The 27,562-nt window shown below is 46.5% G+C and overlaps 2 protein-coding genes across 8 annotated transcripts in view; one reads left to right on the top strand and one right to left on the bottom strand.

The window, feature by feature from the left end:
- Window positions 1–831: 831 nt before the first annotated feature.
- Window positions 832–25,272, bottom strand: DNTTIP1 (deoxynucleotidyltransferase terminal interacting protein 1). Of its 3 annotated transcripts, none has more exons than XM_022565040.3 (13): window positions 25,007–25,227; window positions 24,362–24,432; window positions 23,612–23,708; window positions 17,671–17,769; window positions 11,240–11,308; window positions 10,921–10,977; window positions 10,718–10,776; window positions 9,838–9,883; window positions 7,777–7,835; window positions 7,614–7,674; window positions 3,248–3,319; window positions 1,291–1,346; window positions 832–1,206 (listed from the first exon to the last, which is right to left on the bottom strand). In XM_022565040.3, exons 1-13 carry the CDS (start codon window positions 25,109–25,111, stop codon window positions 1,068–1,070), a joined length of 990 nt encoding a protein of 329 aa, XP_022420748.2. In that variant the 5' UTR covers window positions 25,112–25,227; the 3' UTR covers window positions 832–1,067. The 3 variants fall into 3 exon arrangements, 2 of the variants coding, with proteins under 2 accessions (XP_022420748.2, XP_089753100.1); XR_016387932.1 differs by lacking the exon at window positions 832–1,206 and adding an exon at window positions 2,282–2,922 and having other exon boundaries at window positions 25,007–25,272; XM_089896974.1 differs by lacking the exon at window positions 7,614–7,674 and having other exon boundaries at window positions 1,079–1,206; window positions 25,007–25,261.
- Window positions 25,100–27,562, top strand: part of WFDC3 (WAP four-disulfide core domain 3) — a 28,959-nt gene continuing 26,496 nt past the window's right edge. For 2 of the 5 annotated variants that reach the window (XM_089896981.1, XM_089896976.1), the window contains exons 1-2: window positions 25,100–25,289; window positions 27,160–27,248. In XM_089896981.1, the coding sequence (XP_089753107.1) occupies window positions 27,170–27,248 (79 nt within the window). In that variant the 5' untranslated portion in view covers window positions 25,100–25,289; window positions 27,160–27,169. Of the gene's footprint in view, window positions 25,290–25,682; window positions 25,766–25,786; window positions 27,249–27,562 lie in introns of those variants that run through there. The other 3 variants (XM_089896980.1, XM_089896977.1, XM_089896978.1) reach the window with 3 other exon arrangements.

Below are 27,562 nucleotides of genomic sequence, written 5' to 3'. Positions count from 1 at the left end.
TGGGGCGCGCCAGAGCACTCTGTCACCGGGCAACTGCTAGAACCACCCACCAGCGTACCACTATTGGGCGGCGGGACGCTGCTTCTGATGGGCGATTGGCAGGAGAGTGGCTGTCATTAATTAACGAAGCTGCAGCGGATTGGCCGCCTTTGGAAAACGCCGACCATTAAAGGGCTTAGAAAAAGTCCACGTGGGGTGAATCCTTTTAGGTCAAACGCCCGGCTACTGTCGTGGACACCCGGCACGACCGGCCAGGATCCCTTACTCCCAGGGGAAGGGAGGGTCTCCAGTCTTGGGGCCTTGGTACTCTTCCCTCAAACCGGAAACCCCAGCTCCGCCACCTGTTATTATGTCCTGGGCACTTTGGTTGGGGCTTTAAGAGCCTGCACATTCAGGCGAGGGGAAAAGCTAGAGGCTGATAGCCAGGGCCAGGGGCTCCTCATTGGAAAACAGGTTCATCGGCTGCCTCTCCAATGGTTTGCTGTGTTCCCTTGGGCACATAATTTAGTGTTTTAACCTGTAGAATGGGGGTAATAAAAGCCACCTTGTATTTTTCTTCTGGTTTGTCATCAACCTCCCATGGTGCCAGCCATCACCACATTCTGCTACTTCCATACCTTAGTTGGGTGACGAAGTAGAAATAAAGGGACAGGGAAGACTGGCAAGGTACGTGGTGTCCCCAGCTTCGTCTCACAAAGCAGATACGCATGGGGCACTGGGCTTCCTGGGAATAATGTGGGGTGGGGGAAGCGAGCCTGGTCCTTTTTTCCTTCACCCACTTCCTCTAGAGCCCTTGATGTTTTGTCAGCGTGCACAGGCAGACCTCACAGCAGGCTCACCATCTGTGTTTATTACAAACCATTTAATTGCTTCTTATCCCAATAACTTTACAAATATAGAACCACATGCCAGTCTGGGGGTGTTCTGCAGTGAGTCACTACAAACTAGCCCAGGCATAGCTTTAATGCCTCTGAGATCCATCTAGGAGTAGTCCCAGCAGTGGCCTCAGCCATGTGGGTAAGAGGGCCTTGGAGGAGGGCTGCCAACTGTAGCCAGGGGACCTGGCTTCAGGTCTGCAGAGGCGCTTCGACAGCACGATGCTCATTCTCTGTCCGGAGTGTCTCCATGTACTTCCGCATCTTCTCAACCATCCAGGAGGGCAGGACAAAGGATTTCAGCTCCTCTAACTTCAGGTCCAAGCATCCTCTGGAAGAGACATTGAGGAGGAGAGTTGGAGCAAGGGAGGATGTAGGTCCAGGCTCATCCCAGGGGAGGGAGGGCAGGTTTTACCTGTAGTCATCGCTGGCAGCGAGGTCCCGGATGTCCTCCTCAATGAGGAGGTAGGCCTGGGGCAGGAGCAAAGGAGAGTCGTCATTGCCTCTGATTCATTTCAGTCCAACTCGATTAATACTTTATTAAACATCTCCTTAATGTAAGGGCTGGAAGGTGGGGGCGTGTAGTCATAGTTTATAATTTAGCAAAGGAGAGTAAGTAGGGAGAGGCTGTCTGGGGAATAGTTTCTTTTTTTGGGGGGGGAATAGTTTCTTGAGACAATCTTTCACACAAGTAGAAAATTTATGGGTGGGAGACTGGGGAATGATGACTAATTTACTTATAGCCGTCGTCCCTTTTACAAAGGGACCCTGAGGTGGCTTAAAATGAAAGGGCCAGAGGTAGAAAAATATACATGGAAATAGGAAATTAGGAGGAAGCCATATGTGAACTCTGGAACTAAGATAATTTGGTTTTGAACTTCGTGGCAAAAGGGGAAACATGATAAACCGCACTGCTGTCCATTAACTGGGCTGTGTCGTCCGGGGGCCTGCAGAACTGCTGTAGCACAATGCCATGGTCTGCAGCAAGAGAGCCCTCTTGTGAGCCTACCATGTGGTGGATGCTGTCCATCACATGAGACAGTCTTCTGTGGGAGACATTTCTTTCCAGTCTTAGGGTCAGGAATAACTGTGTGTCCCTTGAGACATTTGACTGCCTTCATCTTAGGGGCACTGTGAACTATGTGACAGATCAGTTGTCCTTGAGTGGGGCCTGCAGCCGAAAACCTATGGACTTGCACTGGTCTCCTGGGCTGGCAATTTTAAAAATCCCTTTTTAAAAACTAGTCTTTCTTGTGGCTTTAGATCCTGCCTTGCCGTTTTATCCTCTTTATTTCTTATTTATGTATGTGTCAATGGTAAGTTTCCTGAAATATTTTTTGAAAGAGTGTAGCATATAGTAGAAAATAAAAAAGATAGCTTTCATTGCCAGAAAGAAGATGGCATACTTGTTTGTGAGGCCGTTGAATTCTTTCTTAAAAAATAAATTTAATTATTTATTTATTTTTTGCTGCGTTGGATCTTCATTGCTGCTCACTGGCTCTCTCTAGTTGTGGAAAGCAGGGGCTACTCTTCATTGTGGTACGTGGGCTTCTCGTTGCGGTGGCTTCTCTTGTTGCGGAGCACAGGCTCTAGGTGCGTGGGCTCAGTAGTTGTGGCTTGCGGGCTTAGCTGCTCTGCGGCATGTGGGATCTTTCCAGACCAGAGCTGGAAGTTGTGTCCCCTGCATTGGCAGGTGGATTCTTAACCACTAGCCACCAGGGAAGTCCCGAGGCCACTGAATTCTAATAGGAGCAGTCCCAGCGGTGGGACTAAGTGAGTCTTCAGGTGGGGGACAGGGCATGTGATGGACAAATCCCTCCATGATAGTTTTAGAACACATGCAACGATGATTTTCCTAAGGTTGTTGCTTGATTTGAGCTAAGAACTCTTTAAGTAGAAGTGATTCTGGAAAGGGCTGCCACGTGTGGCAAACAAGTTTCACTGCATGTGCTAATTCCTTCTGACAAGGGGTGCGGCCTGGAGCACAGTGTTGAGAAGAGATTCCATAGCTGATTCTGGTGGAAGAGTCGTGATGCAGGAGTGAAATCTGTCAATGGGCAGCACATGACGGGAAAGCAGTGTTCAGGACGTCTTGTACCTGCCATTCTTACATACAGCTAGTATGATCTACATATGAGGGTGCTGTGGAAGGGAAGGGGGAGGTGTGTGGGAGACCTGGGGTCAGGCGAGGGAAGCCAGGGATTACAGTCTGGTCTTCAGCATGAAGGAATGGGCCCTCTCTACACTTACAAGTCTCCTTTCTCACACTTGTTGGGCATGGAGTCTCTCAGATTTGTGGGTAAGCTGCCACCAATAGCCCTGGTCCCTGGGCAGGGTGGGTCTCCAGCAGTGGCACGTGTGGCAATACTTACCATCTTCCCCCCTGTTGCCCGCATGTGATGCTGCTCGGCCAGCCAGTGCTTGTCCTGGGGGTCAGCTGCATACTGTGAGGGATGAAGGCACGGGGAAGGGGGGGGATGTTAGCCTGGTGTGATGGGCTTTTCTCTTTGGTCCAGAGCATACTCTTGGCCCTTGAGCAGTTCTTAGCAACAAGATCTTGTCCTAACCTGGTGGATGCAGAGGGTTTACCAACCTCTTCAGAGCAAGCAGCGCTGAGCCCAGGAGGAGGCCAGGGTAGGGGACCCAATTCCCCAAGGTTTAGTACACTTCTCATTCCTGCCCCTTTCCTTCTTTTCAAAATTTAAACTTTTTTTTTTTGACTGTGCCACGCAGCATGGAGGATCTTAGTTCCCTGACTGGGGATTGAACCCGCACCCTCTGACTGGAAGTGCGGAGTCTTAACCATTAGACCACCACGGAAATCCGAAAAAAATTTAAAATTTTAAAATTTTGACCATGCCACGCGCCTTGCAGGATCTCAGTTCCCCAACCAGGGATTGAACCCAGGCCATTGCAGTGAAAGTGCTGAGTCCTAACCACCAGGCCAGCAAGGAACTCCCCCCTTTCCTTTCTCAAAACACAGCACTTCCGGCAACTGGTCAGATCGTGACTATTATTTTAGAGCTGTACTCCTCTTTGAAGAAATGATCTGAGGTGGCTTACAACACATGTGACTATTATGGTGACCAAATTTTCTAAAACAAAAATCAGGACACTTCATGACCTGGAGGAGGCAGAATAGCATCGTGGTTAAGAACTTAGCTGTGGGGTTCAGAGCTCAGCCCACAGGGAATGCGTGTGGTAGGGAAGGTTGCAGGTGAGCATGTGAAGGTGGCCAATCTGGCCTGGTGGGCTTTTAGGGGGTGGCAGTTTAAAAAAAAAAAAATAAGAAAGAAAAAGAAAGAAAAGAATTTGGTTCAGAAATTCTGGCTTCTGCTAATTATCAGGTGGTGTAAATGTAGGTGATGATTTCCTTGAGACTCAGTTTCTTTTTTTTTTTTTAAGTTTTAAAAAAATTATTTATTTTTGTCTGTGTTGTGTCTTTGTTGCTGCATACGGGCTTTCTCTAGTTGTGGCAAGCAGGGGCTACTCTTCGTTGTGGTGCATGGGCTTCTCACTGTGGAGCACGGGCTCTAGGCGTGCGGGCTTCAATAGTTGTGGCATGTGGGCTCAGTAGTTGTGGCGCATGGGCTTACGGGATGCTCCGTGGCATGCAGGATCTTCCCAGGCCGCATTGGCAGGTGGATTCTTAATCACTGCGCCACCAGGGAAGTCCCAAGGCTCAGTTTCTTCATTTGTAAAACAAAGAGTATTAACACTTATCTTATAGGGTTGTTGTTAAGAATAAAGGAGATAGTGCATAAAAGGTGGTAAATATAGTATATGACACATAAGTGCCCAATAAAAGTAGGTTTTATAAAATAGGCAGATCATTTGAAATGGAGACCAAGCTGGGAAATCTGTATGGTTACTACAGATTTAATTATTTAAATCTGTAGTTTAATTAGTTCACTTCCCAAGTAATATAAATATTAATCAAAAATTTGAAAGTGTGTACTTCCTGACCCAGCAACCCCATTTCCAGGGATTTATCCTTCACAGTCATCCACCCGTGCACGCAGGGATGTCTGGTGCAGCACTGTTTACAACAGCAAAACTGTCGGAAAACACTTCAACATCTATAAGTAAGGGAGCAATGAAATGAATGACAGACAAAATAGACAAAATCTATTCTGTGAATTCTGCACAGCTGTTAGAAGTAAAATGAGGGAGACTTAATAACATGGACAAATTGCTAAGATATTATTCCCTAGATCTGTAGTGGCCAGCACACTTTTCCTGTAAATATTGGGTTGGCCAGGGACTTTCCTGGTGGTCCAGCGGTTAAGAATCTGCCTGCCAATGCAGGGGTCGCAGGTTCGATCCCTGGTCAGGGAACTAAGATCCCATATGCTGTGGGGCAACTAAGCCCGCGTGCCACAACTACAGAGCCCATGCACTCTGGACCCCGCATGCCACAACTAGAGAGAAGCTCGCATGCTGCAACTAAGACCCGACTCAGCCAAAAATAAATAAATAAATATTAAAAAAAAAAAAAATTTGGGTTGGCCAAAAAGTTCATTTGGGTTTTTCTGTAACATCTTACAGAAAAACCCAAACGAACTTTTTGGCCAACCCAATATTTTAGGCTTTGGTGGCCACATACACCTTTGTCACATAATCTTCATTTTCTTCTAAAAACTCACCCTTTAAAAATGTCACCACTCTGCGTTGGACAAAAACAGGCTACAGGTTGGATTTGGCCCACAGACCATAGCTTGCCCTGTGTTCGAATGTAAGCTCTATGAGGGCAAGGCGTTGTCTGTGTCTGTTTTGTCCACTACTGTATCTCTGGCAGTTTGAGAATGCTCAGCACTCGATATTTTTTCAGTGAATGAATGAACTTTGGGGTGAAAAGAAAAATCAGAATATATATAGTATGAGCCCAATATCACTAAAGGACAAGGACACACACACACTCACACACATATAGACAGGAGACTGAAGGATGCTACCATGTTGCTGGGGGTGACCCCTGGGGGAGGAGAGTCAGATTCAAGGGTTAAGAGGAGCTTTGTGTTTTGCTCCCTATTAGCTTCAGTGTATTGTTTGAATCTTTTTACAACAAGAATGGGTTTACATATTATTTCTATTAACAAAAGTTAAAAAGGAAAAGAAAATTTGAATAACGCCTTTAGGACAGAAAAATGGGCAAAAGATATAATAGGCAGTTTACAAAAGAAGCACAAATAGACTCTAAATGGATGAAAAGATGATTATCACTAATAAAGAATTAAAAGTAAAACAACAAAAATATTTTCCCTCCACTTATTAGCCTGGAAAGATTACAATGAGAGATAGCATCCACTGGTAATGACAGTGTGGGTTGGGAGTTTATTAAAAATGATGGGTCTAAGAATTGGGAATGTATGCTGGTAATGATGACCAATTTATTGAGCTCTTGCTAGGCCAGGCACTGTCTGGGAGCTTTACTGTGCTTTCTCTCTCTCTTTTTTTTTTTTACAGAGGAAGTCAGTTGTGTTTTTCTTAAAGTACAGTTGATTTACAGTATTATATTAGTTTCGAGTGTACAACATGATTCAATATTTTTATAGCTTATACTCCATCATTTAAAGTTATTACCAAAAATGGCTACATTTTACTGCATTTTCTCTTAATTCTACCAACCCTAAAAGGCATCATTCTGATTTTACAGATGACAAAACGGTCTCAGAAATGCGGAGCCACTTGCCCAAGGTCACACAGCTAGTAAGTGATGGAACCAGGACTGAAATGGTACTCTCAAGCGCTATGCGACGGGCATCTGAAGCAGGCCCAAGGGCACATCCATTCGGCAGATGATGCAAGCAAGGGTCTTGGAAGACGCAGATCTTGCACAACAGTCAGGCAGAGAAAAGGGTAGGGGAGGAAGGCCATCAAAGGGAACAGCAGGAGTGAAGACACTAAGAGAGGAAAATGAAGTAGCAGCAAGCACACCCAATTGTCCAGGTGTTGGGAATCCCACAACATAAGACTGAAAAAATAGAGGAAGTAGGTATGTCCTTTGAAGAACCTGAACTTGCACAGAATGTAGCAGACAGAGCCCATGATTCTGGGACCCCAAGGAGCTGTGTAGTTCTGACAAGGGGCACTAAGCCTTGCACACAGGCGCAAAAAAATATATAACTTGAACATATGCGCATTACTTTATTTCTAATATATTTGGATGCTTTTGTGACTGATAAAATACAAATTCATTTAAGAGGGTGAATTCATACCCCTCCCACCCCCAAGATTTTCTCAAACAGTGGACACCAAAGCATAGCTCAGGAGAGGAGTCCTGTCTTTGAAAAGGGTTAGAACTGCTGCCTTGCTCCAGTCTCTTTATCTTATAGACAACTGAATACAGCAGTGGTTAAGATCGCAAGCTTTGCAGAAGACAGAATCCTAACTCACCACTTACTAGCTGAGTAATTTTGGGCAAGTCACTTAGCCTTCCTCAATCTTTCTTTTTGTTTTATTTTAATTTGTAAAATAAGGATAACAATACCTATCTTAAAGGACAGTTCCAAGAGATAATGTAAGTGTAGCACTTAAAACCGTGTTTGGTACACAATAAACATACGAGGAAGGTCACTGTTACCACTGAGGTACAGAGGTGCTGAGTAAATTACCAAAGGTAAAGGTTAAGGGCAGAGGGGCACAAGAACCCAGATGTCCTGACTCCCTGATGAGTGTTTACTCCCAGTGCCACCTGCTCCACTGCACTGGTCTGCCTGACTCCCAGCACTCACCTACCTTAAAGAGATGTGGGTGCTTAATGTAGATTCTCCCTCTGGTGCCCCCCATCCCTAGGGCCCTGCAAAGTAACAGAGGAGTGGTAAGGATCCCAGCAGTTGCGGTCCTAGTGGTGGGCCCCCGAGCTCCCCTCTCCCTCAGCACCAGAACTCTTTAGACTTACTTGTTGGCTCGAGATCCCAACACAAAGGTGGTAGACTCATTCAGCCGAGCTGGGTCCCACTGTGCAAAAAATAGAGAGGCTGGTGAGGCTGAGGTTTATCTGGTGGGTGGGACACAGACACTCCTCCCTGGCCCTCTCCTACCACCACCCTTGTCCACTGTTCATCAAACAGCTGATTCAAGAAACCGAGTACTTTTAATATGCTAGGTCCTCTGCTCCATATGGGGGGTGGGGGGTGGAGGGGTGGAGGGTAAAGGAATGAATTGGAGATAGTCTCTGTTCTCCAGGGGGCCACAGACGTAGGTACGGATAATGATGCCATCATGAGATGGGCAGTGACACAGATGAGTGTACGGCATGATGGGAGCCAAAGGGAGGGTAACAGGACTGCTTCCTTGAAGGGGTTAATTCCCAAGTTGGTTCTGACAGGGAGAGCACAAGCTGGACAGAGTAGAGGGGAGGAAGGAGGGGCAGCATGAACAAAGGCAGGTGAGAGCCGGTTTGGCTTGTTGGAGAAACCACAGCAATTGTGTTGCTAAAAGAGAGCAAATTAGGGAGTGGCAATTGATGAGGCTGGAGAGGAAAGCAGAGAGGGGCTGGGGACCCTTGTACACTATGTGGACGGCTTTTCATTTTGCTCATTCTGTCGGTGATGGGGAGTCACCGAAGGCCTCTAGACAGGGAGAGCCGGATTTGTGCTCAAGACAGCTCGCTCTTCTGCAACGTGGTTAACGGGCGTGAAGTGTCGAGGCTGCAGGCTGGGTGGGCAGTTTAGAGGCAGTTGTAATTAGAGCAGTTTTGAAAGATGAAGGCTGGAGCTAGGATGGCAGTAGGACGAAAAAGAGGGAATAGGAACTGTGAGAAACGTATTTAGGAGGTAGAATCATCCGGGACTTGACTGGATGTCTGGAGGAAAAGGAAACGAAGAGGCAAAGATGACTCAAGTAGAAAAGGTCGAAGCAGGTCTGGGAGAAAGGTTGATTTCAACTTTGGATATGCTGAGTTTGAAATTCTATGGAGATTCCAGGCCGAGAGCGCTAGCAGACACTAGGATATACAAGCTTCAAACTAGAGAGAGAGGTGTGGGACAGACAAAGAGGTAAGGCAACTTCAGCACATACTAGTCCCCGAAACCATACGAGTGGATGCTTTAGATCATCCAGAGAGAAACTTTAGGTGGACAAGTGGGCAATGGAGAGAATTCTGGGGAATGCCCACTTGTACGGGTCACTGCTGAGGAAGGACTCACCAGAGAGAGAGAAGGGGTGTCTGGAGTGGCAAAGAAAGGTCTAGGAGACTCTAAGGGAGCAGAGTTGAAGAAGAAAGGTGTGGTCACTGGTGGAAGCAGAGGGCCAGTACAATAAGGGGTGGACCGTTTCTACTGGACACAGCTGCAACCCGGACAGTGGAGCTTTCACCTACCTTACTGGGCTTCCATGTATGATTTTAGTTGAAGAAAGGATTCTACTCTTAAAAAAGCTTGCAAACAACTGTTCTGGAGACAAGAGTTAAGAGCACAGACTGGTGTCCACGGACCTTGGCTGGGTTTGACACTTGGCTCTGCCACTTACGCAGTACATGACTTTGGGCAACTGTGTGGTCCTTAGTGTCTTCAGGTGTATCAAGTGTATAAGATAACCAGATAAAATAATATAATTTCTGCCCAGGAGGTAGGAAAGAAAGCTCCTGAACCATAGAAGGGTAACAGAATCTACCTCATAAGGTTGTTATAAAGATTAAATGAGGGAATCCATACAAAAGATTTAGGGCAGTGCCTATGACACGTTAAGTACTGGATAAATATTAGTGACAACTAGCTTTTACAGGGAGAAGGCTTCAGCAAAGACCAAGCCCTCTCTCTGTTTTGCCCCTAATTTCAGTCCTTACTTGGGATGCTTCTGGAAGGCCAGAGGTGGGAGGTGGGGTGGGAGGTGAAAATGGCTCTGGAATGGCATGCACATGTCCTTCACCACCCCCAGCCCCTTTCCCTCAAGGTGGAGCCCAGAGCCTGGATTGGGTCTCCTTGGGACAGCAGTCACTGCCATGCTCACATAATCATACCTTAGGGCCTTCCCGACGAATTGGTTCACAGGATTTTGGTTTCCATCTGATTGGAGGGAACGAAGAAAGGTGAATCCCCCAAGATCAGGCCTAGGACTGGAAGACAGTTTGCTGCTGCTGGTGGGAGCTCTGCATATACTCTCACTCCAGCCCTGGGTGGACTGCTTCCTGGTGCTCATTAGAGGAGGTGCAAAGGGGAAAAAAGCACAGGGACTAGGAGCCATTCGAGGACTCGCTCTGCTATCACCTAGCCGTGTGGGCAAGTCCAAGAACCTCTCTGGGCTGTAGTTTTCTCATCTGTCAGGAGGAGATAACAGCAGCAACTCCCTATCTTGTGTTAGTGTGGAATGAACTTGCTTCGGGCAGGGGACAAATCTAAGGTATGAGGATTAGGCTCCCACATAAAGCTCTGTTTGAAAAAAAGATTCTGTTCCTTCAAAAATCTTTAAAAATGACCATCCTGGAGGCAATGTAGTACAGTTTTGCCCTTTATTAGCTGTCTGACTTTGGGTAAGTAATTCTGTTTCCTTATCTGCAAAATTAATTATACCTTCCTTAGGGTGTGGTTGTAAGGATTAAAAGATCAAGTATATATAAGGTATTTAGACCAGTTATGGCACATCACAAGCATTCAATACACACTACCAATAAAAAACCTCTGGTGTTTAATGAAGCTGTGCTGAACTGTTCTGGGGTAAAAACAGGATACGACATCCTCCTCACTGCCTTCTTTCCCCACCCCTCAGACTAGAGAGCGCTCCCCTCCACGGGGACCTGGCACAAATGGGTCTGATTTTGCCAGGCAGAGAACTCTGGTCTCTTTTCCTCCTGGCCCACTCCCTCCCAGCTCCTCCCTTTGGTTCTGTTGGCCCCTACTCACACCATGCCTGCGGCTGCACGGTCATTTGACAGGATGTGTCCCGGAGGTCGTCCCTTCCTCTGCCATAAAGAACAGATGTCAGTGGCCTGACCCTGTGGAAGTCCCCGCCCCACTGGCAGGTCCAGGGTCACCTGAAGGAGATGGTTTCCCAACGAGACAAAGTGACGCCCTTTACCCAGCCAGAAAACCAGGAGATGGTTTACCTTTTTGGGAACGGGGCTTCCTCGGTGGGCACACTCCTCTTCTGCCTGCCGGCCACGCTGCAGGAGAAGGGAAAGGAGTCAGTGGGAGGCCAGTGGCCGGGAACTGTGGGTCCCCTGGGGCTGCAGAAGACAGAGCCCCTGGACCACACCCTCCAGCCCCTCCCTGAGCCGGGACTCAGCAGCCCTCCCAGCATGATGCTATTTAGACCTGGTCCCACAAATGGGTGGTCCGTGGAGCCTCCCCTAGGCCACAGAGTTCACCTGCCTCCCATTCTGATCGGTCTCCCCCTCCAAGACCTGAGGACACAGTGACTCTAACCTTTATCCCTGGAAGCTCATGGGTCAATCTGGGTATTACTCTTTCTCCATCTGAAAACAGTAGTTTAGCCTGAAGGGACAAGACCAAGTGTTAACAGTCACTATTTCGGTGGGTAAGCCTCTCTGCCCCCATTTTTATAGACACAACTTCAAACTGGGTTAAAACTCTTTCATGGTCAGTACAAAGGGACCCTGAGATATGCATACAAATAGATATCTTTTTTAAAAAACTTGAATAATTCATGACCATTGTTGAAAAATTAGAAAAATGTAAATAAGCAAAATTTTAAAAAATCAAATCTGAAACCTCAGTACCCACAGAATACTATTAACATTTCAATGTAAATTCGTCCTTACTCTTTTCCATGTAAACACATGCTATGTATTTTTTCTAACTAAAGGCACTGATATTAAACATATTCCTCAGTAAGCTGCCGTTTTTCGCTTAATAAATATTGAGTGCCTAGTGCGTAAGTGCTGGAGACACAGCAGTAAATAGCACAAGCAAGGGCCTTGCTCTGTGGAGCTCATATTCTGTGGGTGATCTGGATGATAAGCAAATAAACAAACATATAAACAAGGTGACTTCGAATCATGAATTTTTCTCTGAGAAGGAAAAACCCTAGCTAGGCAGATGTGATGGAGAATCACCAGAGGGGAGGGCTACTTTGAGTAGGTGGTCAGGGAAGGCCTTGCTGAGAAGGGAGCCTCTGAGCTGAGATGTGAAGAAGGAGCCACGTATAGAAAAGGCTGAGCAGAAGCGTGTTTCCGCCGCAGGAAGGAGTGCAAAAGCCCTAAATTGGGAACAGACATGGCTCATTTGAAGAAGAGGATGGCCTCTAAGTAATGGGAGAAGGAGAGAGTGGTGAGCGAGGAGCATGGGGAGGCTGGCAGGGCCTTGCAGGCCTGTGCAGAGTCAGGATCATGTGACCTCTCGGAGCAGCATTTGACAGCCCTGAGAGCGCTCTCCTTCCGGAAACAGTCTTCTACTGGCTCCTGTGGCCACACGCCCTGGTTTTCCTCCTACTTCTCTGGCCACCCTTTTTTTTTTTTTTTTTTTTAAATTATAAACTAAAATAAAAATTAAAAAAATTATAAATTAATTTATTTTATTTATTTTCATTTTTGGCTGTGTTGGGTCTCCGTTGCTCCATGCGGGCTTTCTCTAGTTGCGGCAAGCGGGGCTAATCTTCCTTGCGGTGCGCGGGCTTCTCATTGTGGTAGCTTCTCTTGTCGCCGAGCACGGGTTCTAGGCACATGGGCTTCAACAGTTGTGGCACGCAGGCTCAGTAGCTGCGGCTCATGGGCTCTAGAGCGCAGGCTCAGTAGTTGTGGCGCATGGGCTTAGTTGCTCTGCGGCATGTGGGATCTTCCCAGACCAGGGATCGAACCCATGTCCCTTGCATTGGCAGGTGGATTCTTAACTACTGCACCACCAAGGAAGCCCTCTGGGCACTCCTTCTTAGCCTTCTTTGCTGGCTCATCCTCCTCAATCTGGTTCTTTTCATTAGATATTCTGTCTGCTCTCATTTATGCTCATGGCTTCAGTTAACATCTATCTCCCTAATTTTCTATCTTCAGTGGTAGCCTCTCCTTTGAGTTCCAGATTTATGTAACAGTTTGCCCCACGTCTATGTGTAGATGTCTCAAATTTGCGAAGTCGAAAACTGAACTCATGATCTTCTCCTCCAAGCTTTGTCCCTTTTCAGTGAAGAGTGCACAAATCTCAGCGTGTAACTTTGCACACATTTGTGTGGTAATTTAATTCAGACCTGTATTGCCTAACTAGGCTGTAGGTTCTATGAGAGCAGGAACCCTGCCTGTTCATTTGCCATGTTAATTCATTCAATCATTCAATAAACAATGTACACATGTTAAGAGTCATATTCTAGGTCTGGGAATACAGTGGTGAATGAGATCAGGCCTCAACTGCTGTAAAGCTCAAGATTTTAGCAGAGGTTGGGGATGGGAGGGAGGTAGAAAATAAACGTGTACTATTAATAATTTCAGGTTGAAATAAATCGCAGAATAAACAAGTAAGGTGATAGAGATTAAATGGAGGTGGGAAGGGAGTAAGATGGCAGCGGGGTGGGGGCACTACTTTAGATGGTGTGGCCAAGGAAGGCCTCTCTGATGAGGTGATATTTAAGGTAAACCTGAAGAAAAGAAGGAACCAGCTTTGTAAGGAGTTACGCGTATGCCAGGCAGCGAGAACAGTGTGCCTCTCAGTGAGAAAAGCAAGTGCAAAGGCCCCAAGCTCAGTGTGCTGGAGAAGCAGAAAGGGTTCCTATACAGCTAGAATGCAGTCAGTGAGGGGGAGGTGGGATGAGATAAGTTAAAGAAGTATGCAGGAGAGGTCTAGGTAGGGCTCTGTGGGTCATGGTAAGGCATTAGGCTTTATTCTGCCAGCAATGGGAAGTCACTGGAGGGTTTTAAAGAGGAGAGTGACACAATCTGATTCATCTTTAAAAAGATGGGTCTGGCTGCTGTGAGGATGGAGTGGAGGAAGGCAAGAGGGGCAGTAGCTCAGGGCTGAGATATACATTTGGAAATCATCACCAGTTAAACTGGCTTCAAAGCCACAGGACTAGATGAAATCACCTAGAACGAGAGGCAGCCCCAGAAGAGATGGGATTTGTGAACAAAGCAAAACAAAGAGCGCTGTTCACCACTCAGCACTACAAGAGTTAAGTCGTAACCCACTGCAAGTAGACAGTGCACCCCGAGAGAAATCCAGGATGAAAAACAGGATGAGGCACTCTGTGCTTTGGATAAACAGGCCCTTAGATAGTTAGATGCATATCTCAGGGAGAATCTCAATGACCCCAGATTCTTGCATCTTCCCATATATAGAAAAGCAGCAAAATCATTAACTTAAGATGTCTGTTCTTTGTCATCAGCAGTAATCTTTCACCAAGACGTATGCTTGACTGCAGCCCCACCCTCACCCCCCCAAATCATATATAAACCACCTCTTCGGAGCAGTTCCCTCAGAGCCACTGAGAGGCTGTCTCTAGGTACAGTCCTCAGTAAGTCCCTGAATAAAACTTAACTTGCAACTCTCACACTGTGTGTTTGTTGTGTGTTTTTCTGTAAGTCGACAGGTCTGAGGACTGAACTTGGGAATGCGTCAAGTTAGTAGCAGAGAAGAAGAGCTGAGGAAAGTGAGGAGGAGTGACCGATGAGGCTGGAGCAAAGTCAAGGCACTGGAGCCAGGAGAGGAGTGTTGCAAGAGACATGAAGTGACCCACTGCGACGAATGCCACCAAGAAGCTGAGTAAGCTGAGCGACATGGAGGTTACTGGTGACCCTGATATAAGAGGGCTTTCTGTGAACTGGTGGGGACTGAAGCCAAAACAAAGTGAGTGAAAGAATGAATGGAATAAACAAAAGAAAAACAAATCAAAGGAAAAGAACCAAATCAAACCCCCCCAAAACAGGGAATTCCCCAGCGGTCCAGTGGTTAGGACCCCGTGCTCTCACTGCCAAGGGCCCTGTTCAATCAGCTGTGCCGCGCGGCTTAGGCGGGGGGGATGACAAAAAAAAAACAAATGAAAGAACTAATGGAATGAATGGGAGGTGACAAAGTAGAGTCAGGGATAGCAACCTTTTCTAAAGTCTGGCTATAAAAGGGAACAGAGAAATAGTGTGGCCTCTGAAGGGGACTGTGGGTTCAAGGCCGGTCTGTTTCGTTCTCCATTGTATTCTCAGTGTCCCAGTGAATGAACACACATGTGTATAAACATACATAGGGGAAAAAATGGTAAACACATCAAAATGTTAATAGAAGTTATTGTTGGCAGTAAGATTATGAGAAATTTTAATTTTCTTCTTTGTAATTTATATTTTCTAATTTTAATATAACACCAGCAGCAAGTAACATTTACTGAGTCTTTGCTACTGATCTAAATGCTTTAAGAGTATCGCCACATTTAATTCTCACAACAATCCTATGAGGTAGAGCCTCTATCTCCACTTTGCAGATGAGAAATCTGACGTTCAGTGAGGTGAGGCAACTTGCCTAAGGTCACACAGCCAGTCAGTGCTGAAGCCAGGACTCAAATCTGCGCAGTCAGAATCAAGAGAAAACTTGCATCCTTAGCTACTATGCCACATTTTTCTTAGTGAATGTGTACTACTTGCATAAATAAAACGAAGAAATAACAACAACTACCTTGCAAAACAAAATCAATCAAAAACCCCAAGGCCACGTGCCATAGATAAGATCAGCCATTTCTCCCTAAGAAACAGCTGTAAAGAGGTAGTGAAGAAGATTAGGAAATACCACTGAGATGGGAAGATGGGGTTTCAAAAGTGAAAACAAGCCAATCAAGTCTTAATTCCACTAAAACCAGGAAATAGTCTAGTCTGATTCCATCAGGTCCAGTCTGAAGAATCTTTTACTGTAAGAAGAAGCTCTGCAGCAGTTTAGACACGGAGCTTCTACGTATCCTGGCCCCCTGAAAGTGAGGCTCTGTTGTGAGGCAGCAACATGTTCCACACTATGAATGTCACTGCCATGTGTTTGGTATCTAGTGTGCTTTGTGCGTAGCCATTCGGTGCTGGTGGTTTGTGTGTATCGTCGCATTTAATCCTCGCAGCAGAACACTGGTCCTAGTCCAAAATCTAGAGATGAGTAAACTGAGGGTCAGAAAGGTTAAAAGACTTCTTCAGAATTTCTTTCTTTTTTTTTCTGGCCGTGCCTCAGGCTTTTGGGACCTTAGTTCCCCGAGCAGGGACTGAACCCAGGCCCTTGGCAGTGAAAGCATGGAGTCCTAACCACTGGACTGTCAGGGAATTCCCCCAAATTTCTTGATTCATCTGGTTTTAAGTTAGACTTTGGGCTTTCTACCTTCCTATGCTCTGATTCCATGTGTTCTGACCACACAGTTACATCAGTACTGGAAGGGGGGAACTCTGGAAGGTGGATGTGGGGACTCAGAAGCCTGGAAAGGTATGAACGTTCAGCGAGTGGAGGTTATGCCCAATTCACTTTAACTCCATCTTCACCTTTCACTGGGACTCCTGAACAGTCTCATAAATTTCCCTTTCAATCTCCATGGCAGATTCCCAAGCTAATCTCCTCACAGCAGCCAGAGTGATCTTGAAAATACAAATTTCATTAGTAGCTCTTCTGCTTAAAATTCCACACCTATAGCTTGGTTTGCAGTGCTCTGCCATCCTCTCCAACCTCTGAAAACCAACAACACTGGCTTCTTTCTTTCTCCACTCTGCCCTGCCCCTGGGCTCAGCACCCTCTAGTGTACTCTCTCATCACCTCCTATGCTTATAGCATTTAAAACAGTTCCTGATTACAGACCTATTGTATGATTACTGGAGTAATGTCAAGGGCTCTGGGGGCAATGACTATGTTCATATTGCACAGCCCTGCTGGGGCCTGGCAAATAGTAGGCCCTCAACACATATTAGGTGAAGAGATAAATTCAAGAAAGCATTTCAGGATGCAAATGAGAGTGAAGGTTTTATCAATTTAATATTGATTCAGCTCAAACTTATAAGATTAGTGTTAGCAAACTGCCATGTTTTATTATCAGCACACGTCACAACTGATTATAACATATTACAGTCCCAGAGTGAGTTAATGAAATGGCCTCCTATGAATCTGATTAGCTTAAATTTAATAGTCTACAAGAACCAGATCAACTTTCACTGCCCTCACAGGATGGAGTTTTGTTTTTTCAAAGCTGAGGTCTAGGCCCTGGTCTTGCTCATTTCTGAGGCTGTGCCTGAGTAGCTAGTCAGCCAACCTCCCGGAAGATGTTACTCTCTCATCTCACGATAATTACCCTCATGGTACTGAACTCAAGCCTGCCCTTGTGGCTATGGTTATGAAGAAATTTCCATCTCTGACAGCTAATGGTTCCACAGTCAAGCACAGAATCTGGGTGATGCTGACAATTCCTATTAATAACAGCAGCTGACACATGCAAACTGGTTCACTACTATCTTGAGGACACAGCCATTTCTAGACCTGATGTCATGACTCCTGACCACTTTGAGAGGCAGGGAGGCAGAAAGGGTGACAGTTCTCATGATACCAAAAGGGGCAGCGATTACTTGAAGGATCAAATCAGCAAAAGCACTTGCAGAGGCGAGCCAGACCTTAGCTATTCTATCTCTCGCTTTTTCCAAGCCACAATTTCTTCATCTGTAAACTAGGGATGGAAACATGCCTTCTGTACAGGTTTCTTCTGAGATGTAAATGAACTAACGCAGTGAAAGCATCTACCACGGTAGCTGGCATCTAGTAGCTACCTCCCTTCCCTCCTGTCAGCAAAGCTCTAAGCCCTATCTAGATGTAAGTAGCTCGCCGGTATCCCTCCAAATACTACTGATGATGGGACCACATTTCTTTGCTGAGCCCTGAGGGCTAAACCTTGTGCCTACATCTCTTTTCCTCTTTGATCTCACCTGCTCCAGGCAGCTCCGACAGGCCTCCTGGATCAGCTGCTCTGCATCCACTTCTTCCCCGACATTGTCGCGTACGTTCAGTGCGGCCTTCTGGAAGAACTAGGGAGAGGTACAATAGAAGACAAGGTCAGAAGTCCTGCTAATCTGCATCAATTTGAAGGGAACAGAATATAAAACAGAAGCTTTCCTCCTACCCTCAGAAAGAAAGGAAAGGTGATAATGAACACGGCTTTGAGATCAGCCAGACTTAGACTCACATCCCAGGCTCTGCTTCCCCACTCTATACGCTCTTAAGGAGGAGAACCATCATGGAGGTGCTGTAAAACTCCTCTGGCAAAGCAATAAAGCTATTCTTTTTTTTTTTTGGCTGTGCCACATGGCTTGCGGTATCCCTGATCAGGGATTGAACCTATGCCCTCGGCAGTGAAAGTGCAGAGTTCTAACCACTGGACCACCAGGGAATTCCCTAGGAGAATATATATATATATATATATATATATATATATATATATATATATTTTTTTTTTTTGCGGTATGCGGGCCTCACTGCTGTGGCCTCTCCTGTTGCGGAGCACAGGCTCCTGACGCGCAGGCTCAGCGGCCATGGCTCACGGGCCCAGCCGCTCCGCGGCATGCAGGATCCTCCCGGACCAGGGCACAAACCCGTGTCCCCTGCATCGGCAGGCGGACTCTCAACCACTGCGCCACCAGGGAAGCCCAGGAGAATATATTTTTGACACGAAAAGGTATTCATGATATTTTGTCAAGTGAAGGAAGCAAGTTATAAAATAGTCTGGGATAGTGTGAGCCTATTTATGTAAAACAGCAAAAAAGCAAACTGTAGAACTGTAAGAATATATAGAGTAAAAGAACTGTAAGGATATATTAGAGTAAAAGCGGTGATGTGATTTTTTTTTTTTTGCTTATCTATCTTCTCAATTTCTATAATGTACATGTCTTACTTCCACAGAAGAAAAAACAACCACACCAGTGCCTGAGATGAACAGGTCAGGGAGGCCAGAAAAGACCCAGAGTGGAAAAGCCTAATTGAATTCTGACTTCGCCCAGTCTGAAAGAAACATCTGTAGACTGGGAGGGGTGAGACTTGGCCAGGGCCCCAGGATGTCAGCAGTCCCAGCTGGCTGGGGAATGGAAAGGCAGAAGCTTCCTCCATTGGGTAAGAGGGACAGCTTGAGCCTGAAAACACCAAGGGACAAGGTGACATGAGGCCCCAAACCAAGACACCCCAAGCACATTTGTAACAATAGTCCATGTCTCCAGAAGAAAGGGTTGGTTCTCTCTGGTGAACAGAAAAATTCTGGAACCTATAATGCAAGCTCCTCCTGTGGGAGACAACTATGGGGAAGTACTATCATTTTATGTTCAGAATTTTATATATATATGCCTTTGTTGTTAACATTAAACCAAGGAGAAGAGTGTGAAAGCATTGGATTAGAGACCTCAAGAGTTTAGGAGGGAAATTCTACAGGCAAAATTAAATGAAATGATCAGATGAGTTTGACTTCAAAACAAAAAACTGGAGATTAATGCTGGTGGTTCAATACCGACTACCGACTATGTGAAAGCTAGTTAAAATAATCTGGATACTTTAGAACCAGCCTGTGAGGTGGGCAGGGCAACAAATATGTAGGGGTGAGTGTAAGCTACCTCCAGACGTGAGAATGAAATTCAGTCATGAACAAGGAATTCTCAAACACTATTGGTAGAAATGTAAAATGGCACAAACTTTCTGGAGAGAGGGACTTCCCTGGCGGTCCAGTGGTTAAGACTCGTGCCTTCACTGCAGGGGGCACGGGTTTGATCCCTGGTTGGGGAACTAAGATCCCGCTGTGTGGCGTGTGGCCAAAAAAAAAAACAACAAAAGCAACACAACAACAACAACATTTTCTGGAGACAAATTTTCTTGAGGGAAAAATATGTTTCCCCTTTTACCCACCAATTCCATCTTTAGAACTTTATCCCCCAGAAATACTCTCACAGGTTAACAAAGATATACATTCAAAGTGCTCAATGTAGCATTGTTTGTAGTAGACAAAAACTATAAGTAATCCGAATGTTCTAGGGGCTAGCTCATTAAATTGTGGTACATCCATACAACAGATTACTGTGCAGCTATTATAAAAGAATCAGGGTGAGCTATTATGTACTGACCTAGAAACATGACCAAAATATATTGTGAAATGAAAAAACTGAATTGCAGAACAATGTGTGTAAAATGATCCTACGTATTCTTTTTTTTTTGGCTGCACTGTGCGGCTTGTGGGATCTTAGCTCCCCAACCAGGGACTGAACCTGGGCCACAACAGTGAAAGTGCCGAGTCCTAACCACTGGACCGCCAGGAAATTCCCTGATCCCATGTATTTTTTAAACATGAGTGAGTGCACGTGCACACACACGCACACACACAAATAAATATAGGAGACTATGTCATTGTTAACAGTTTGGTATTCTGGGAGGTTTTAGTGACTTTGATTTTTACTGTTATTCAATCATACGTACCACCTAGTCCACACTTTTGCTATATTTGCTATCATGTATCCATTTACCCATCCCATTTATCCACCCATAAATCCATTTCCTAAGCTATATTATTAGAATATTCTTTTTAAAGGGGCATGCATTTAATAATAACAGGAATAAATGAATAAAATTCACAATGTCTTGGATAAAATCAGCCATTTCTAGAAGTTATTTTTCTAAACATTTTTAAGAAAATGGGTAGCTGAGATTTGGAACATCATTAAACAAAGTAATCAGATGAGGTCGATCAAGAGCCTGGACTTACCTGAAGCTGTGATGTAATCAAGTCATTTGTACCTTGTCTAAAAACAAGTGTGGGGCTTCCCTGGTGGCGCAGTGGTTGGGAGTCTGCCTGCCAATGCAGGGGACATGGGTTCGATCCCTGGTCCGGGAGGATCCCACATGCCGTGGAGTGGCTAGGCCTGTGTGCCACAGCTGCTGGGCCCGTGTGCCACAACTGCTGGAGCCCATGCACCGCAACAGAAGAGGCCACCTCAGTGAGAAAACTGCACACCCCACAGAGGAGTGGCCCCCGCTCACTGCAACTGGAGAAAGCCTGCACGCAGCAATGAAGACCCAACGCAGCCAAAAATAAAATTTTAAAAAGTAAAATAAAATAAAAAAATAAAAACAAGTGTGGCAAGGACTTATCTTTGCAGACTACGTGAAGCCACAAATTGTGTTTATCCAGCATTTGTTCAGGAGAGAAAGTTCCTGAATCATGGCATCCACTACTGGGAAAAGCAACAAGGAAAGTGCTTTGGAGGTAGACAATCCTGGATTGAATGCTGGTCTAGCCTTTTCCTAGGGGCTTAACCTCTTTATTTTTGCACATGTAGAGGTGCAGAGGTATGAGAATACTTGGTGCATTCTGGGATGTGCAGAAGTCAGGGGCAGGAATAACTAGGTATGTAGGGGAGTGTGGCTGATCACAGGGGACCATATGTGCCATGTTAAGGAATTTGGATTTCACCCAGAAAAAAATGGAAAGTCGTGGAAGGATTTTAAATAGGGGAGTGACACCGTTGGGTTTACATTTGAGAGATCACTGGCAGCTGTATGGAGGGTGGATTGAAAGAGGGAAAGAACAGAGGCGGTTAGGGATTACAGTGGGAGCCTGAATGAGAAATAATGAAGGCCTGAACCAAGGCAGAGGCAAGGAATAAGGGTATGCTGGTCAGACTGTGGGGTGGAAGGTACAGGACCCCGCTACTGGGTATGGAAGATGGAGCAGAGGGCAGAGCCACTAGACTCTGGTTTCTAAGTGAATGATGGTCCCATTCAAACTTGTCCAAAACTGAGCTCCTGATTTCCCCTGCTTGTCTCCATCTTCCTCATATCAAGTCAATGGCAATCCTATCTTTACAGTTGCCCCTGGCAAATGACTCCGGAGTTGTTTACTTCTTTTTCTTTTACCCGGCATATCTGAATCATTAGCAAATCCTGTTGCTACCTTGAAAACACATACGGAATCTGATTCTTTCCCAACACCTTTACTGCTAACACCCAAGCCACTATCATCTCAAGCCTCCTAACTGGTCCTCCTGAAGTCTATTCTCTTTACAACTGTCAGAGCGACTTTTTAAAAGTGTTCAGATCATGAACTCCAATCAAAACTCTCCAAAAGCCTCTATTTTACTTGTAATAAAACCCAAAGTCCTGTCGACTGGAAAGAAAATGCACAACCTGAAAGCTGAGAGTTATGTTTTATTCAGCGGACAAAACTGAGGACTTAAACCTGGGACACAGCATCTCAGACAGCTCTGAGGGACTACTCCAAAGAGGCAAGTGGGGGGAGCCAGGATATATAGGAGTTTTCGCAACAAAGACCACGGAGTCGGAACATCAAAAGATTACTCTTAAATAAAGAAAACCAGACATCTCAAATTAAGGAATTTAGCACTTTCCTATGCATGGGAAGATGCAAGAGTCCGGGCTCAATGAAATTATTCCTTTGATATGCACCTCAGCTATCTGGGACCAGTATCCTGTGCTTTCTCATCCTGAGTCTCCTCAAGGTGCACGGTCAGGGGTGGCTGCAGCAGTTGACCGCTAGATGGCGGGCATCCTGTTTCTATCCTGAGTTCCCTCATGGCTCAACATAAGGGTGGCTGTAATGTGATGGCTTGATGGCTGCAACATCCTTTATTTCCTGATGTGGCAAGCAATAAATTTCATTCGCAGTCTTCACCACGGCTTTAAAGTTCTGCCTGAGCTGAGTCTGTTACTAGATGGCGGGCATCCTGTTTCTATCCTGAGTTCCCTCATGGCTCAACATAAGGGTGGCTGTAATGTGATGGCTTGATGGCTGCAACATCCTTTATTTCCTGATGTGGCAAGCAATAAATTTCATTCACAGTCTTCACCACGGCTTTAAAGTTCTGCCTGAGCTGAGTCTGTTACCTGTCTGGTCACCTCTCCTTCTCCTCTCCTTCCGGCTCTGCTGGCTCCAGCCACTCTGTTGCTTTGAATGTGCCAAGCATGCTTCTGCCTCAGGTCCTCTGCCCTTGTTCCCTCTGCCTGGGTTGCTTTCCCTCCAGGTATCTGCACGACTTGTTCTTTCCTCACTTTATTTGGGTCTCTGCTCAAATGTCCTCTTATCAGAGGGCTTTCCTAGTCACAAGTTATGAAATAGCATCCCTGTTCCCTATAGGTCACTCTCTTCCCGTTCTCTCTGGCATTCCCTGACAAAGTACACATTTATTCAAAGAGGGTAAGGACACTGTCCATTTTATTCACTGCTACATCCCTAAGTGCCTAGCATAGTGCTTGCATTATGGTAGGTGCTCAGTAAATACTTTTTGAATGAATGAATAAACACAAGAGGAGAAGGTTTAGGAATAAAAACAAGAGTCCAGTCCTGGGCTTCCCTGGTGGTGCAGTGGTTGAGAGTCCGCCTGCCGATGCAGGGGACACGGGTTCGTGCCCTGGTCCAGGAGGATCCCACATGCCACAGAGCGGCTGGGCCCGTGAGCCATGGCTGCTGAGCCTGCGCGTCCGGAGCCTGTGCTCCGCAACGGCAGTGAGAGGCCCGCATACCGCAAAAGAAAAAAAAAAAATGCTTTGCTGAAACCCATCGGGGACTTTGGGTGTTTTGAGCACTAGCTGTCCTGGACTCCTTGCTTGGTGCCCTGCAATAAACGCTGCACTTTCCTTCACCACAACCCAGGGACAGTAGATTGGCTTCACTGCACGTGGGCAAGCAGTAAGACCCGAGTTTGGTTTGGTAACAAGAAGAGGAATTCAAATTACCCCCAAAGAGGAAAAACATTCTTGGGGGGTTCAGAATTGGAAAACTTTTGATTATCTGTGTGTACTAGAAAGAGAGACTGTGATGCAGGCAAGGACTGCCCATGAGTCTTTATTCCTGTTAATTTTTTATCTTTGTGTCCTTCTCACCTTCATGTACTTGTTGAAGACAGTCTGGATCTCCTCATTGATGCTAGGCTGCAGGACAGCTCGGAGGAGATCCATGGAGATGGCAGGATCTGTGAAACTGCATTCAGGAAGGAGACACAGTCAGGAGGCATGTCCCAAACATATCCTTTCCTACTCTGCCCAGCCAATTATTGAGATAGGACCCTTTAATGACAATAACATATGGCTTTTACAGAAAACTAGCCACGTGCCCTGGTGCTCTGCAAACCACATAGATGCAGGACTTTATTTCATACTCATAACTCTATGGAATGGCATTATTTTTAAAGTGTTATAGAGGTATAATACTTAACACAGAAAAAGTCTATACACTTTAACAAACAGTTTTAGTGAACATCCTTTTAATCGCTACTCAGGTCAAGAAACATATATAACCAGCATCCCAAAGACCCATCTTGCGCTCTCTCCCTTCCCTGAGATGGATACTATTAGCCCCACATTTTTTTAACTTCCATGCTATCCTGCCTCTTTGGAGCCTTCAAACACAGAGCCTGTGAATGTTAGGGACCTTGGGCACTGCTGAATCAACATGCCCCCTCTTTTGAGTTCAGAAGGGAAATGACTTGCTCAAGGTCACACAGAGTTACAGAATCTGAATCTCCTCTTTCTATTGGCCGATGATCTCTTTCTCAGCTCTGTGCAGTGGGGGCCCAAAAGCTGCCTCCCAAGCCAGTGCCTGGGAGGGGAAGTCCCACCCAAGGCCAGCCTTACCTTGTTGTCATCTGTGAGCGGCGGCCCCTCCGCTGTACCTGCCGGTGCTTTATCATTATGTTCCAAGGGTTCTGTGGAGACCAAGGGAGCAGATGTCACCGAGGTCCGTGACGCTGGGGTGGAGGTGGAGGGTGGGTATTAAGTTATACCTAGACATCCCTGCTTCTCAGGTGCTTTCACCGTCTCTCCCCGCTTGGGGTAGGGGGGAGGGCAGTGGTTGGAAGGTCCTGCCAGGGAAGAGGAACCGAGATAAAGCTTCCTGCCCCCAAGTCCCAACCCCACTTTTTCAGGAACGGATGGAGGAAAGGAATCAGTGTCCACCGAGGGGCTACTCTGTGCCAGATGATGCGCTGGGAGCTTTACCCGCATTTATATCCTTTCCCACAACAACTTTACGAGGCAGGGCCTAATCATCTCCATTTTTGAGAAAACTGGCGCTCAGGGGCTTGGCAGGGCCGGCCTACGTCACCTAGCTGGGGGGGCGGCACCAGAATATGAAGCCGGGTCGTCGGACTTCGACAACCACAACCCCTCCGCAGCACCAGCCGCCTCGTTCTCTCGCCCACGGGCCAGGGTCCCGGCAGCCCGAGGCCCTGTCGGGCCCGAGCCCAGGCCTGGCCGGGGCTTCCCCGGGGGCGCCCTCACCGTGAGAACCAGCTGCCCCGCTGCGCCCGCGTCTCCCAGCTCGGGTCCGCCCCGCTCTGCCCCGCCGGGTCCCCGCGGCTGCTCAGCGTCTCCAGTGGCCCCCATGGCGCCCCTGGTCCCCACAAGTTCAGCCCAACTCTGTCACCGGCCGGAAAGTCTCCCCGTGACGTCATTGGAGCGCGCCGCCCGCAGTCTCCGGAAGCGCGACGCAGCGAGCGGCAGGGTTACCAGGGGAACCGAGCCGCCGCGTCTCAACGGGTCCCAGACGCTTAGAGGCCCTGTGGTAGGTTGACCAGGCTCCCTCTCGGGAGCGGCCGCGCCTCGGGTGTAAGCTGTGGGTGTTCAGTCAAGGATCTTTCTCTGGCCGGACCAAGGCCCGTGGAGAAGTGCGGGTCAGGAGGAGGGGAGCAGGTTTCCTCGGGCTGGTGTTGGGGAGCGGAGGGCAGCGTTTGGTACCGAGGCGTCTGCAGTTGTCTCTGGAAAACTAGATTTTAATATGCCTAGCACTCAGCCCCCGGAATTGGATGGGCCCAATGCGAGGACTCCGAAACCCAGCAAGAGGGGGTCTGGCCCATGCCATCCCACTCACCCAGTGGTCTCTCCAGGCCTTGACCCCAGGGATTGCCTCTTGGCGTCTGAAGGCATCTGAATGAAGATTCTGGGCTTCTCTCCCCAGATGCGTGATACTGGGATGGGCTGGGGATGCAGGGATTTAACAGCTGTGGAGTTCCCCAGAGCCCCTTTAGCTCTGCATTAGAGGTAAGACGTCCATGAATAGAATTGGATCTACTTATGGGTGGTAGATAAAATTACTTTTATCAGGTCATAATACGGGGTAGTAGAAGGTGCATGAGTTTTGCAGTTAGAAAGATCTGAGTTCAAATCCATTATGATATGGTGGTTAACACTGACTATGGGATTGGACTGCTTACCTTTGTTCTACTACTTATTAGCTGTGACCCACATTTCTTTCTGTGCCTCAGTTTCCCCATGTGTAGAATGGGGATAATAGTACCTAACTCATAGGGTTGCAATGAGAATTAAGTGAGTTAATTCATGTAAAGTACTTAGAACCTTGGCAGTAGTAAACCCTCAAACAATGTTATCTGTCATTACTATTATTAAATTCCAGCAGCCACCACTTACTAGCTTAATGACCTTGGCTAATTTTCCCTCTGAACTAGTTTTCTTACTTCTGCAAGATTATTGTGAGGCATAAAATAAATAATGTGTATAAAACACATGTTAGGTCATCAATAAATGTTAATTATCTCCACGCTCCAATATCAGCCTTAAAACAATAAGGCGACTTTCTGGCACCAAACTCTTTGTCCCTATTAAGGAGGTTTTTACCCTTTAACCTTATTAGGTTAGGCTAAGCAATGCCAATAGGTATTGCTGTTAGGTATCATGGTTGACCAAAGGAATAGATTAAAAAAAAAATAAAAAGAAATATAGGAAGAAGAGATAAAGAAAGGGAGTATATATGACCTAGGTTACTACTTGAGTCATAGCAACTGTTCTTTTGGGTTTTGTTGACTAACCTTCATATAGTCCAATAATACCCTGTATGGGCTAGAGGGACCAAGATGTAGGTTTTTGGTGCATTTATATTAGTTCTGAACAAATCTAAACACTGCTTTTCTGTAGTTTTTGGATAGTTTCTAAGCAGTCTGTTCCATTCTCTGTTTTCTAGGTTGCTAGGATGGACAGGAGCCACAGTGCATTTTATTAGCTTTGGCTCTTTTCTTTAGTTGTGTCTCTAGTCCTTTCCTCTCTCATTACAGCTGTAGCTGTGTCCTTCCAAAACCCTCTAGGGCTCTCTTTGATCCTTTATCCAGTGGCCATCCCTCCATTTCCTCAGCTGCCCATTAGATTCGTCATTATTGTCCAGGGATGTTGTGTATACTGCAGAGTTTGATCATTTCCATCACGTGTGTCTTTTGGTAGTGCCAGGAATTTTCCCACACACCAGCAACCAGTCACTTTTCTTCTTGTCAGGAGAAGACATCGCTGGGGATTATTGCGAAAGGGAAAACTTTGTGGCTGGCCTTAGACCAATCCCCTAGTCTTGCCCTTCCCTCGGTTGATGTATTGATACAAGGCAAGGTGTACACGTCTGGCCTGAACTGAGTTCTCATCTCTACCCTCAGCATCATCATCATGTCGAGCTGCCTCTTCCTCCTGAAGGCACTTCTTGCTCTTGGGTCCGTGGCATCCTGGGTGACTGCAGGAGAGCATGGTGAGCTATCATTTGGGATCCCTGGCTAACAGCAATAGAAAACGACTAGAGAAGTCATCCCCTGCCTCCTCCCAGAGTGAGGGTCCTCATCTGGGGAGATGGTCTTCTCTGTAGAACAGAACTGGACGCATAGATTCTTGGGACAGCCAAGATAGGTCTTCCTGGCTTTCTCTGTCCTCTCTGGACAAGGAGATAGCACTTCCAGTCTGGCTTACTAGAGGTTCTAGCTTTTCCCGAGGGCTCTCACCCTAGGGTGAGAATAGGATTGCCCCAAGCTTTCTGTCTCTCTCTCTGCAGAGTGGCTGGTCCATGTG

This window comes from Delphinapterus leucas, chromosome 15 (assembly GCF_059928025.1).
Source record: "Delphinapterus leucas isolate spDelLeu-1000000601 "Yukka" chromosome 15, BTC_Dleu_Yukka2, whole genome shotgun sequence".
Taxonomy (NCBI): domain Eukaryota; kingdom Metazoa; phylum Chordata; class Mammalia; order Artiodactyla; family Monodontidae; genus Delphinapterus; species Delphinapterus leucas.
Note: the sequence above shows the minus strand (reverse complement) of the source record. Positions and strands in the feature narration are given on the sequence as shown.